The sequence below is a fragment of the Mustela lutreola genome, chromosome 7 (assembly GCF_030435805.1).
Source record: "Mustela lutreola isolate mMusLut2 chromosome 7, mMusLut2.pri, whole genome shotgun sequence".
In the NCBI taxonomy this organism is placed as follows: Eukaryota; Metazoa; Chordata; class Mammalia; order Carnivora; family Mustelidae; genus Mustela; species Mustela lutreola.
Genome location: NC_081296.1, coordinates 37,954,207 through 37,968,819, shown reverse-complemented (window position 1 = coordinate 37,968,819; position 14,613 = coordinate 37,954,207). Strand labels below are relative to the sequence as shown.

At 38.5% G+C, this 14,613-nt stretch overlaps 1 protein-coding gene across 3 annotated transcripts in view; it reads left to right on the top strand.

The window, feature by feature from the left end:
* Positions 1 to 587: 587 nt before the first annotated feature.
* REC114 (REC114 meiotic recombination protein) overlaps positions 588 to 14,613 on the top strand; it is a 104,436-nt gene continuing 90,410 nt past the window's right edge. For all 3 annotated transcript variants that reach the window (XM_059180442.1, XM_059180441.1, XM_059180440.1), the window contains exon 1: positions 588 to 785. In XM_059180442.1, coding sequence (XP_059036425.1) covers positions 591 to 785 — 195 coding nt within the window. In that variant the 5' untranslated portion in view covers positions 588 to 590. The remainder of the gene's footprint in view (positions 786 to 14,613) is intronic.

The following is a 14,613-nucleotide window of genomic DNA, read 5'->3' as shown; positions in this document are numbered from 1 at the left end:
ACCTGTCATTTAGTTGCACCTGCTGCTCGACTGGGGCACACCTTTTATAGCCGTCAGCATCCCACCCAATTGCTCTTCTCTTTGGCAAGAACTTGACAGTCTGGAGTATATCCGGAGGGTCACAGGATGAGGAGAAAATAGCCTTACTTCCTGAATGGCGTGTGGAATTGATGCAGTGTTGTGATGGGTTTGGGGTGGGCCATTTGAAAGGCTGCTGTTAAGGCAAACACATTTGTCCATGCAGCCTCGGAGAGCCGGCCTAGTCCCAGCGCGCAGAAGTTAGTTTTCAGAAATGTCCCAGTCAGAGCGTTTGGACCGGCTGGACCGTGACTTGAGCTCCCGAGGGCCTCAGGATAGCAGAGGCGAGGCCCACCACCATCTATCTACAAGCGTCACAGCCTCACTTCCAGGTGGAAGTTACTATCTCCACTTTTCCCATCAGCAGGAGAAGGCGCACGAGGTCCCAAGTGACGTCCACAATCCCAGCAGCCCCCTGCACGTGTCTTGGGGCCTGCCCATTGGCTTCCACTTGCGAGGAAGGTGGGCCTTGGGCCATCTCGCTTCCTGATTGGTTGGCTGTGCGGATTGGCATGGGCCCGCTCGCTGCGCACGTCCGGAAGCCGGACATGGCGGAGGCGGGAAAAGAGCCCGCAGGCCTAGCGTTCCCAGGAGGAGGTGCAACCCAGTGGCCTCTGCAGCGCTATGGCCGCTTCATGCCCTCGGGTACCGGAGAGCCGCCTGGGCTTGGTCAGGACGTTGGGGCAGCGTCTTCCCCCACATGGAAGGTGAGGCCTGTGGGCAGGAAAGGCCGCGCGTGCTCCACTCCTGGGAAGAGAGGGAAGACCGGGGCCAGTAGCCACACTGGGCCTAGTCTGCCGCCCAGGCAGGAGGAGGGGACACCGCGGGACTGGCACGACTGGCTAGCCAGGAGCTAACGGGAAACGTCTGTATGTAATCTCATAATTGGAACCAGTACATTCTCAAGATAATTACGCAAGGCAGTAGTCCTATGTTAAACAGATGAACGAGCGGTAGTTGTGTGTGAGAGACTTGATTCAGGGGCTGGCGATATGTCAGTGCACAAGATAGTAATGGTCCCTACCCTCAATTTTGTTTTCAGCCTAGTGGGGGACACGGTATTATCCAAATAACTTCCTAATTATTTAAACCAGTTCCATACCCTTATGTGGAAGGAAGGGTTGAGTAGCCCATGACCAAGTTATGCCAGGGGCGGTCAAGCACCCCACAGAAAAACTACTAAATTTGAATCCTTGCTTTGCTGCTGAGTTTCTCTGACCTTGGTTGAGTTGTCGGTCCTCTTTTTACCTTATTTAACTTACCTCAAAATGGAGATAATAATAGTATCCCCTTCATAGCATCCTTGTGAGCCGTGAATAAGTTAATATATGTAAATTACTTCAAACAGTCCTGGTAAAATTATAGAAGCGTTTGCTGTGACTATTTTGTTGTTGTTGTTGTAGTGGTGGTATGTTTTAATGCCAGGAGTTGCTAGTCATTCAGTTCCTTTTGGTCAGCTTTCACTGTTGGTTGTGGACCCTGAAGTTTTGAATTATGCCCGTGCATGCATATGTTAGTGTGATTTGGGTAGAAGAGTAAATTAGAACAAATACTTCAGATAGCCTTTGCAGCATATGCAAAGGTCTTACACCTGGAAAACCTCAGCACGTGTAATGTATAGAGGAAAAGAATAAGGCTGGTACTTAGAGAACAAATAGAGTGAGAGCATAAGGTAGAGAGACAGGTGCCTTGTGAACATTATCCTAAAGCTAGTTGGAAGCCACTGAAGGTTTTAAGTAGAAGAATTTTTGTATCGGAAAGATCACTCTGGCTGAAGTCTGAAGACAGAGTTGAAGGGGAATATGAGAAGATTCAGGAAGATCCCTTAGAATGCTGTTGTTGCAGGCAAATGATGATAATGGCTTTGACTAGAGTGGGACTGCTTTGGAGAGGATGGCAGTAGGGATAGAGAAATGGGACATATTAAAACTATATTTTGGAGGCCAAAATGACAGCACATGGAGGTTGATAGGATATAGGTGGTGGGAGTAAAGGACTTCTGAGCTTCTAGCAGGAGCAACTGGGTGGATGTTTGAGGAATGGAAAGCCCTGGAGGAGGAACAGTGAAAGAAAGATTCAAGCCTTCAGTTTTGGATGTATTGAGTTTAAATGTGTTTGAAGCATTCAAGTAGAGATGTTGAGGTAGTTGGGTATACTGGTGTAGAAGAAAGATATGGGCTGGAGATGAATGTGTCATCAGCATGAAGGTGGAATTTATAGTTATGAGATTACATGAGATTTCAGGACCGAGTCCCAAGATGGCCCAACATTTGAAGGTTAGGTAGAGGGGACAGAGTCCCTAAAGAAGATTGACAGGGGACAGGGATTGGGGGGGGGGGTCCGGGAGAAAGTATCAAAGCTACAGAAAGTTATTTTAAGAGGGAGAGAACAGTGAACTTTGTTGAACGATGCTGCAGAGTGGAGAAAAAAATGATGGCTAAGGGGTGTCCATTGGATTTGGCAACATGAAGATCCTTACAATATTTACCAAGGGAATTTTCAGTGGAGTGAAATGGTGGAAGCCAGATGAGATGGGCTGTTGGGTGACTGGTAGGTGAGTGAGCAGAGTCACCATGCCTAGACAATTCTTCTGAGAGGCTTGGCTGTGGATGAGAGTAGATATGGGGCATAATGAACTGTTCACCAAATCCTCAAATATTAGATGTAGGGCACCACTTAAAGCTTGAAATCAGTATATCTAGAATCATTAAAAAAAGCATTCAGTGCCTCTTTATGTTCTTATAGAATGTTATATCCAGAGAAATTATATAGGCTGCAAACACAAAAAAGGATGAATAAAGTTAAATTGAAAGATGACTGATCTATTATTGTGTTTTATAAAAAAAAAAAACCAACCAGGGAAGTTTGAAGAATATGTAAATTCGGAGACTGCCCAACACTTTCCTTCACACCTTCTCTTAACACCCCTTCAAACCCTTTCTCCTAAGGCTTCTGTATTGTGTGCATTGGCTCATATGCCTATAGGTAACTCTTGGATTCTTATCCTGCAACCAGAGGCCATGGACATTTGGCTGTTGTAAGGAGTTCATTGTTATTACAGTTATTTTTCCCTTCTTTTTGCAAAGCTTTTCATAATTGCTTATGAGGAATGGCACTTTTCAACAGTTTTCAAATGTTTGGCATAAAGCCACAGCTACAGTGACAAGAGATGAAGTTGGCTTTTGCAGTGCTTTTGAAAACGGAACATTTGTACCTTCCTTTGAATCTGTGCTGAAGCATCCTACCTGCTGTGATCAGTTTCAGCCTAGGTCTGTCATTTTTCTTTTTGGAAAAACGAAAGAGAAAACAAGATTTGTTCTATTTTATGTGCACTGTGACTATTGTGCAATAGTAATAATAAAAGATGAGCCATCTAAAGAACTGTACTAAGTCCCATGTGAATTTCTGATTTTAAAAATATGTGGTACCTGCAGTAAAAAATGTGTTAGGTAAAGCATAAAAATATATTATTGTGGAGGATTGAGTCATTCTGGTCGTTTTTTTCCTAGGGAACTTTCAAGTTGAACCTTGGTTTAAACTACTTTGAGTTTTTTTATTTTTATTTTTTTCTGAAGGTATAGCAAGAACTGATCTGGTATTTTTCTGTATAGTTATTTAATTACAGAGATTTGTCACAATGGTCGCATGCTAGGGGCCACAAAAATGTTGACTCAAGAGAAAATATGGATAGTACAACAAGTCTTCTAAGACTTGAAATCCTGGTTGAGAGGGGAGGTCAAATCTGAGACAAATATTATATACAGAACATCTAATATATGTATATCTATTTGATTTATTTGTCTGAATTGAATTATTATGAAAAGTAACTCTCTGGAGATAAGTTAATCAACAGTTTGGAAGCAAATAAGCTTTTTATAATACTGTAAAAAAAGTGTGAAAAAAAATCAACATTTAGAACTATGCTACTCAGACTTCATTGTGCACAGAAATCACATGGGGATTCTTTTTTAATGCAAATTCTGACTCAGTAGGTCAAGTATGAGGAATAAAATTCTTTAGTTCCAGCAAGTTCCCAGGTGATGCTGATGCTGCTGGTTCTAGGACCACACTGGAGAGGCAAGGGTTTAGAAGACCTCGCATGAAATGGGCAGCCATACAGTAAAATTAATAAAATGAATTCATGGAGTTATGAAGTAAGGCAATCAGATTCATAATGAATATGCAAATGTCTTGTTAATAGGGTTAATATTTAAGCCATCTGTCATTTAAGTGGAATGAGCAAATGAAATACAAACTTGAACTTGGTTTTAATTCCTTACATCTGCTCTTCGCCCAAGCCTTTCTGAAAAGATTATCATAATAACAGATTGGTCCATTTTGTGTATTTTACATCTGAATATAATTTAGCTTACTAATTTGAGAATAATTTTGAAAGGTGATGTTAAATTGTAGGTTGCTCTTAAAGTTTTACCATGTTTTTCAGATTCCAGGATTTCTTAGACATGCCCTAATTGGTTGAACCTGACAATTTCTTATTTTTTCCTTTCAAAGGGAAAAAAAAAATCAACCTTTAATTTTTATAGGAGGAACTTAAAATAATTGCCCTACTTAGAAATTAAGAAATAGAATATGAAGGAGGTGAACTTCTAAATGCAGATTCAACATAAGATATACTTCAGGTCCTCTCAACAGTGTCCTTTTCTTCCTTGTATTCTTAGTGCCTGCATATTAATACTTAATATGTAGCATATGATTGCTTGTTCCTCAGTGAATGTTTGAGTGTGTACTAACTTTTCTAAACTTTCCTCATGATAATGTGATAATTATGGCATGATAGTTACTATTTATTAAGGTGTTTACTTTGATTTCTTTCTTTCTTTTTTTTAAAGATTTTATTTATTTACTCAACAGACAGAGATCACAGATAGGCAGAGAGGCAGACAGAGTGAGAGAGAGACACGGGAGGAAGCAGGCTCCCCACGGAGCAGAGAGCCCGATGCGGGGCTCTATCCCAGGACTCTGAGATCATGACCTGAGCCAAAGGCAGAGGCTTTAACCCACTGAGCCACCCAGGTGCCCCACTTTGATTTATTTCTGACAGAAGTCCTATGGAGCAAATATCATACCATTTTATAGATAGGTAAACTAACACTCGGGTGCAGTGGCTTGCCCAGGAACACTGGGATAAGTTAAGAATAAAGAATTTATTCAGAGTCTGGTTTAACTGCCTCTAAATGGTGTGCTTTTAACCACTATGCTGTTTGCCTCTGAAGCGTTAACATTTCATATACAGAATAGCATTTCAGTTATGTAGATGAGGGATTTTGAGATTAACACAGAGTGCAAATGATAAAAATGACAGGTTGTTTGTTTGTTTGTTTTTAAGGAAAATTTAAGATTCAGTAAAACCCCAAGAAAATGATTTTTAAAATCGTGAAATAGTAGTTCTTCTTTACATGTCTGGTAATTTTTAATTGGTGACTGATGTGAATTTTGCCCTGTTGGATGCAGGATATTTTTGTATTCCTATAAATATTCTTGAATTTTCTGGGATAAGTTATCTGGAAACAGTTTGATCCTTTCAAGTCTTGCTTTTAAGCTTTGTCAGGTGGGACCAGAGCAGCATTTGACCTAGGGCTAATTTTTTTCTCACTCCTGAGGCAAAACTCTTCAGGTTGTTCTACCCAATGCTCTGTAAATTATGAGGGTTTTCACCCTAGCTGATGAGAACAGGCACTATTCCCTGCCCTATGTGAGGTCTTGGGATTGTTCCCTTAAAGCTTTCCAAGTGGTTCTTTGCCCTGCCTCACATATGTATATGTAGAAGAGCTGAGGAATCTCTGCAGGTTTGGGAGTTTTCTCTCTGGTATTCTGTCCTGTGAACTGTAGCCACAATGTCCTCCCTGGACTCACATCTCTAGCCCCTTAACTCAGGGAAGCCTCACCCTGTTCTGCCTGGGCTCCTCCTCTCAGTGCTTTGGCCTGGAGACTTTCTCCAAGAAGTAATCTAGGGCAGTTGTAAGACTCACCTCCTTTGTTTTCCATTATAGCTCAGGAATCATGGTTTTCATTACCTGGTATCCAGTGTCTTGAAAACTGTTGTTTCTTCTAATTTGTTCTGTTTTTTAGTTGTTGAGGCAGGAGGGTATATTTGGTCCCTATTACTTTGTTGGCCAGAAATGGAAGTCCATAGTGGATCATTTGGTTGAGTTCTGTTTTGTCATTTTCCATGTCAGTTCATCAGTTCAACAAAATGTTATTAAATTGTCTACTGGCTACTTAGCATATAGTTAGGCACTGGAGAGGCTATGGAACTGTTCTTGTGCTTTCACAAGGACCCTGTAAGAACATGTAGAGGGCCTGATCATAGAGCAGTGTTTCTCAAGGTGTAATGGGCTGATTGCTTTCAACAGTCTCCTGGGGTGCTTGTTGAAAATGCAGTTTCATGGTTCCTGCACTGGACCTATTGAATTAGAATCTCTGGGGGTGATACTCTAGTTATAACTAATTTATGTACTGCGGGCCATCCTCACGCCCCAATTCTGAAGGGAAGGTGGGGAAGAGGGAATAATTGACAAAGTAATACTGATACTCTTACAATTTGTATTTTTGTCAGCCTCTTCCAATTTAATTGTCACTACTCTTTAGATCTGTCTTACTACCATTTTATAGAAGCTGAGGCCTGCCTAGGCTAACTGGCTTGCCAAAGGTTTACATAGGAAGTAGAACTAATTCTAAAACCCTGTTTTCCTCAAGCCAGTCCTCACTGTGCTGTACGCTTCCTACAGTGGTATTTTCTCTTTTGTAGATGTAGGAGTCTCCTTGAGAGTTATTTTTCATGCAGCTTATTTTTTCTGAAGAGTTAGCAGGTTATATTATGTATTAATTACAATTGATATTGACTCTGAGTAACAGAAAATATAAAATAACAGCGGATTATATAAGGTGAAAGTTTATTATTCTCCATATAAAAGTGCAGGGCTGGTATGACACTCCACAGTGTCAGGAATTGAGGAGCTTTCCGTTTTTTCCTCTGCCACGCCTGGCCATGGTCTAATAGTCCAAGACAGAAATGATATCTAGACAGCCTGGTGGAGGAAGGGATCAAGAAGTAACAAAAGGATATATACCTGCTGTCTCTTACGGAAGATTCCCCATAAGCTGCCACATGATGTACCCCTTACAGCACAGTGGCCAGAACGTAGAGCTGTGGCCCCATCCTAACTTCATAAACAGCTGGCATATGTAGTCTCTATTCCTCAAGATCATGTGTCCAGCTAAAACCCAGCATTGGAGAACAGCTAGAAGTCTGCCACATACTTTTCTCTTCTGACTCTGGAGACTGCCAAGAAATGAAGGCTTATTCTGGGGTCCCTGGCTAGAACTCAAGGGCACTTTCTTTCTTTTCTTTTCTTTTTTTTTTAGATTTCATTTATTTATTTGAGAGAGAGTGAGTGAGTGAGAGAACATAAGCAGGGGGAGGGGAATGGGGAGAGGGAGAAGCAGACTCCCTTCTGAGCAGGGAGCCTGATGCAGGGGTCCATCCCAGGGCCTTGGGATCATGACCTGAGCTGAAAGCAGATGTTTAACCAACTGAGCCACCCAGGCACCCTCAAGGGCATTTTCTAATAATACCAATAACCAAAATATCCTGTTATTTAGTGCATAACTACAATATGGCCATAGATGTATACATTACTTGTGGGGTTTTTATTTTTGCTTTTTTTTTTTTGTCTGAGTATTATGCACTTGTAATTGTTTATTCTTGTTGCTGTTAACACTTAGCCTTTCTATGAAACAACAGAAACAAAATAATGAATTTTACAGTTTGGTAATGGGTATATAGCAGAATCACTTTCATTAGCATATATCTTCTACTAGTTTGTTGAAATAATTTATGAGTCACTTTAGTTACCAAGAGGGAAACAGCTGATAGCCTACTTAACAGTCTTCCATGTTTTTCATATTTTGTGATGCATAAATCCCTTAGGGCCAATATATATAGAGAGCTGTGATACTTTCTGAGGGGTCTTAAAAGCGGGGGGGGGGGGACCCTTAATTGAGTACATAATCTGTCACATCTGAAGAGTAACACTATTTTAACCTTTCATCTAAGATAGAAATACATTTGAAATACTTTTCTGTATTTTCATATATTTAACTTTTTTCTGTTTAACTTTATTTTTTATTTTAGTTTTTTAGAGAGGGAGATGGGAGTGTGGGACAAAGGGAGACGGGGGAATGGGACAGAGGGAGTTGGGGAGAGAGAGAATCTTAAGCAGTCTCCATCCCCAGCAAAGAGCCCAATATGGGGCTCTGTACAGCAGCCCATGAGATTATAACCTGAGCTGAAATCAAGAATCAGTCACTTAACTGACTGAGCCACACAGTCACCCCCTTTTCTTTCTTTTTTTTTTTTAAACTTTAGATTAGTGTTATAGTACAGTCTTGCCCAAATATATGCAGGTAAAATATTAGGAGACTCTGATTTAATCATGTATAAGCTGTGCCTGAAAAGCCAAGTTGTAATATAGGCAAGTTCTGTATTTCAGTGTGTCCTATCATATTGATGTTGAAATACCACAATAGAGGTCAGGTTGATTTAAATCTTTTTCACCCCATTTTATTGCGATATAATTGACCTACAAGATTAAGTTTTAGTTGTATGACATAATGATTTCAAATATGTATATTTGTGAAATGACTACCACAGTAAGTTTAGTTAATATCCATAACCTTACATAGTCACAAATTTTTTTCCTTGTGGTAAGAACTTTTTTAAAAAAACACTTTTTATGTATTTATTTGAGAGAGAGAACATGAGCAGGGGGAGGGGCAGAGAGGGAGGGACAAGCAGACCACCCTCTGAAAATGGAGCTCTTCATAGAGGCAAGGGGAGGTTGGATCCCAAGACCCTGAGATCAAGACCTGAGTGGACTGAACCATCCAGGTGCTCTAGTGATAAGAACTTTAAAGAACTATCCTCAGCAATTTCCAAATATTCAATATAGTATCGTTAGCTATGGTCATTATATTGTATATTAACATCCCCAGAACTTATAAGTGGAATCTTGTACCTTTTGATCAAGTTCAGGTATTTTGCCCGCCCACCTCTGTTCTCCACCAATCCATTCTCTGTTTCTGTGACTTTGGGGTTTTTTTAGGTTTCACATGTAGGTAAGATCATCCAGTATTTGTCTTTCTGTGTCTGGCTTATTTCACTTAGTATAATGCCTTCAAGATCCATCTACATTGTCACAAATGGCAGGATTTCCTTCTTTTTATGGATAAATAATACTCTATCATGTGTATATATATCTCAAATTATCTTTAGTCTTTCATTTCCAAGTCTTGGCTATTACAAACAGTGTGGCAGTGAACAAGGAGGTTCATGTATCTCTTCAAGATAGCGATTTCATTTCCTTCAGATCTATCCCTAGAAGTGGATTTGCTGGATCATGTGGTATTTCTTTAATTTTTGTTTTTCGAGGAATGCCTATGATGTTTTTCTTTGTGGTTGGACCAATTTATGTTCTCACCAACAGCATACAAGTGTTCCTTTTTCTTCATATCCTTGCCAAAATGTGTTACCTCTTGTCTTTTTGATAACAGCCATTCTAGCACATGTGAGGTAATAGCTCGTGATTTTCATTTATATTTCCTTGAGGATTAGTGATATTGAGTACCATAACATGTACCTTTTGAACATCTTTGGGAAAATGTCTTTTCAGGTCCTTTGTCCATTAAAAAATTGGATTATTTGCTTTTTTTGCTATTGAGTTATATGAGTTGCTTATATATTTTGGTTGTTAATCCCTTGTTAGATATGTGGTTTGCAAATATTTTCTCCCATTCTGTGGTTGTCCTGTCATTTTATTAATCCTTTCTTTGCTGTGCAGGAGCTTGTTAGTTTGATAGAGTCCACTTATTTATTTTTGCTTTTGTTGCTTGTACCTTAAGTGTCATATCCAAAAAAATCATTACCTAGACTAGTATCAAAGAGCTTTTCCCCTGTGTTTTCCTCTAGAAGTTTTATAGTTTCAGGTCCTGCATTTTTCTTCAATCCTTTTGAGTTAATTCTTGTGAGTAATGTAAGATGGGGCACTAGTTTCATTTTTTTGCATGTGAATATCCAGTTTTCCCAACACTGTTTATTGAAGAGACTTTTTTCCATTGAGTATTCTTGGCTCCCATGTCAATTAGTTGACTAGATATGCATGGGTTTATTTCTGGGTTCTCTGTTCTGTTCCATTGGTCTGTGTGTCTGTTTTTATGCCAATACCATACATACTTTATTTTATGACCTAAATCTTAAGCCACATTTAGGTTAGGAACTGGAAAGAAGAGAAGATACAAATATGATAAATGTTTTCGCTGACACTTTAAAATTAGTATCTTTTTCTGTGATGACTTGGTCATTAGAGATAACATTTTTCTTTGAGCTTTCCATATTGTGCCAATGTGAACATTCCAGTAAAATGCTAAATCATCACTCATTAAAAATATTTCCCAAGAACCGGAAGTCAGTGATTTTTTTTCTCAAATGCCTAGATTATATTAGGCATTATGACATTTGGAATTTGTAGAGTTAGGGCAGTGCGTGTAGTATCCTTGTCCTTTGCAGTAAGCTGAATACCTTCACTTAATCAAGCTTAGACCTAGTCAACAACGAAAATGGAAGCCTCTTGTAAAACTTTTTGTTTTAAAGAAATTAAAACATAATCAAAGATGCATAAAATAATGCAGTAAGTCCACATGTATGTGTCATCAGCTTCAACAGTCATCAGCTCATGACTAGTCTGGTTTCATCTGTATCCTATCCACGTCCATTGTGTTATTTTGAAGGAAATCTCTGATATCATATCATTTTATCAATGATTTCAGTTATCTCTAAAAGGTAGGGACTTTAAAAGAAATCATAATACCACTTTTGTCCTAAAAAGTTCCTTAATATTATCAAATATTCAGTGTTCACTTAAGTGTCATAATTCTCTTTCAATCATTCTCTTTCATCCATTATGATTGATATATCTCTTAGTCTTTACGTTTTCTTTGATCTGTTTCCCTGACTCACCTTTCTCCCTTCCTTGCAATTTGTTGAAACAAACAAACAAACAAACAGGTTCTACAGTTTCTGACTGTGGATTTTGCTGACTGCTTCTTTGTGGTACAGTTGATCTGATCCTTGGGCCTCCCTAATTCTTGTGAATTGCTAGTTGAAGCTAGAAGTGAGGTCATGTTCAGGTTGGGTTTTTTAAATTTTGTTTTTTATGGCAAAGGTACTTAAAGGGGGTTGGTTTTCTTCCTGTTGGAAGTATGTAGTACCTGTTTATTTCTCTTCGTGATGTTGCAGCTAGAGCCTAGAGCTCTAGAGCCATTAATTAGGAGTTGCAAAAGGTGATATCCTAATTTTATCATTTTTTTCTTCATTTATTATTTGGAACATAAAAATATTTCATATTCTTTATAGAAGAAAAAGTTCTTCATGTCGGCTAGTGTTTACATGGTCATTGGTTTGTATAGGAGAGGTATGATATATGTTTAATTATTTTCCTTCATTTACCACTGAAAAAGTTTTTTTTTAGAATCCTCTTGTGCTGGAGAGTGACTTTTTTATTTTTAAGACTGGTAGCTTTTAAGGTCTTCTTCTATCCTTTCAATTCAAAATTTTTATTGGGTTGTATCTAGTGTGTTTCCCTAGCCCCACCATCAGTGCCTGGAACTTGAATCCCTTGTATCTCATGCCTTTCTGCAATCATGGGATAATTCCTGTTTGTTGAATCATTGTGTCTCCTCCGTCTCTTTCTACCCCTCCACTTTAGCTGTTATCATTAACACTTGTTCTGCATTTGATCCTTTGTTCCACATTACCTTATCTTACGCACATGAGTTCTTCCTCTTTGTAGTTTTGCTCTGTGTTTCTAAATCTTCTACTTGCTTTTTCAGACCATTAATTTGGTTTCAACAGTGTCCATCCAATTCTTCAGTTAAGCTATTGAGTTTTTTCCTTAGTTTTTATGAGGCATAATTTAGCTCTAAGGCTCTGCTTAAATATTCTTAATTATATATATTGTAATTATGTATGTGTATATATATGTATGTACGTGTGATATTTATATGTGTATGTGTTGTAATTGAGGTTGTTGTCCATCTCCTTTGACAGTTTTGTTCCACCAGGAGCCACCTATTCTGGGTTTTCTGTTTGTTCTTCATTACTTTAGCCTACTAGGTATATTGTTATTTTCCTTTGTCTAACTTACACTTCTTTTTACCCTTGTGGCTCAAGTTCAACAGTGAATATATATCTTAACTGGTAAATGTTGGGAAGTATATGAGTCTTAGCTTCTGGGCCTTCTTAAAGGGGTAGGAGGGACTCAGCTCAGTAAGTTGTCCATCTCCATTGTGACTTCTTAGAGGCTGGGAGACCAGTAGGAATTTCAGAATACACAGGCTGGTACTGCTCTTTTTCTTGGTTGGCCGGTGGGGGGAGGTTGTCTACAGTTTCTACTGGTAAGATTCTTTCCCAAGAACTGGGACATTCCTATCTTTGTCCTAGGGTTCTTTGCTCAGAGGAGGGCCTCCTTACTCTTGGGGGTGGCGAAAGTATGCCACCTCTTTATATCTGAATTCTAAGACCTCAACCCCTCCTTCTGGCCCATTTGGATGCTGATTTTTAGTAACTTCTCAAGGAGAGGTAGTTGGTATTTGGTTTGGATTTGGGAAAGGAAGACTGCAAGGATACAAACTACCATTTTTCCTAACCTCCTTGGAAATCTCTAATTAGGTATTTTCAGAGTGTATGAATATACTATAAAAATCTTTTAGGTAAAGGATTGCAACAAATACCTGAAAAATAGAAAGTATTGAATTCCCAGATATCTGGTTAACTCTCTAATGCCTTCAAGTCTTTGCTCAAGCCTCACCTTCTCAGTATGTCTACCCTGACCACCCTATTTATATTGTAATTTTCATGCCTTGTCTTTATACTCCTGTTCCCCTTACCCTGCTTTATTGTTTCCCTACCTTCTGTACTTTCCTATATACTAGATAATTTACTAATTATGTTTACTTATTACTTATTTACTTATTATGTTAAATGGTGTGCCTAGAGCATTTGACATCCAGAATGGATAACTTTTTAGCACTCTACTGCCTAAATGATGACATTATTTTCATAAAATTTCCACAAATGAAATCGTTCATTTATTATATAGATAGTAAACTCTTTTATTGAGCTTCATTATTATAATCATGGCAGTAAAATAAATAAGAAAAGGGAAATACACACTACAAGACAGGAAAAAAGCACAACTCTTTAGCTAATTGTTTTTACATCTTGTTAACTTCTGAACCTTGATTCTTTGCTTAGAGGCTGATATTTTATGTAATTAATCACCCACAAACTAACAAGTGATTAAAAAACCTGAATCTCTCAACGGTACAGTTTAGGCAACTAATGATAAAATTACTGTTTTATTTCCTTTTTTTGTTCTTTAGTTTGAAACATTAAATAATTTTAAAATAATGTTAAGAATACTGTTCAAGTTTAGCAAAATATTTTGAGTGTGAACTAAAATTTGCATTTAAACAAAAATGTTCCATCTTGTGCTTGCACTCTTGTCTCATTTAAGTTTAAATTTTAAAATTAAAATTAAAATTTAAAATTTTAAACACAGGCCACCTGGGTGGCTCAGTTGGTTAAGCAACTACCTTCGGCTTAGGTCATGATCCCGGAGTCCCAGAGTCAAGTCTCAAATTGGGATTCCAGCTCCAAGGGGAGTCTGCTTCGCCCTCTGACCTCCCTCTTATGCTTTCTCTGTCTCTCAAATAAATAAATAAAATCTTTTTAAAAATAAATAAAATTTGGAACTCAAATATAAATACCAACAGGTCCCAGCATTGGACAAATGACAGCATTGGAGTAACTCCAATCTGTTTGCGTTTATAATCCCTATGCTATCATTGTTTGTTTTGAATCTAGTTGAAATGTAGAATGTAGTACTGCAGGCTTGAAGTGAACTTTGTCCTAAGAAGGGGTTGGAGACAAGAATTTTGCATTGAGCAAACTTGAAGTATGTCAAATCTTTGTGAGCTATTCTTGAAAAAGATGTATGTGGTTAAGTGTGCAATATATGTGGGCCAACATTATAATTAGGAATTTCCCAAACGAATGTGTGAAAAGCAAAGTTTATTAAAGAATAAATACTAAAAGTCCGATAATTTGAAGCTTATATATGTTTTATTCAAACTTAGTAACTATAGTGGTTGTTTAGAACTAAGACCAAAAAAAGACTTTTTCAGGGAGGGGTAGTTCATCAGTGACATTGGTTAAAATTGTGGGCACATGGTGGTAGTAAAAATCAGATTGTTTGTTAGTCTGTTTGACTATTGTATATAAATTCTTGACACAGCATTCCCTTATTGCCTGAACCAGGGTTCACTGCTCTCAACATCCCACCCTTAGAATGCCACTAATTATATTTGTTTACTGTAGTCTTTACTGTACGCTTGCCCTGCATCCCATCCCCCATTAGTTCCATGAGGGCAGCTAATAATTTTGTTCAGTTATGTTTC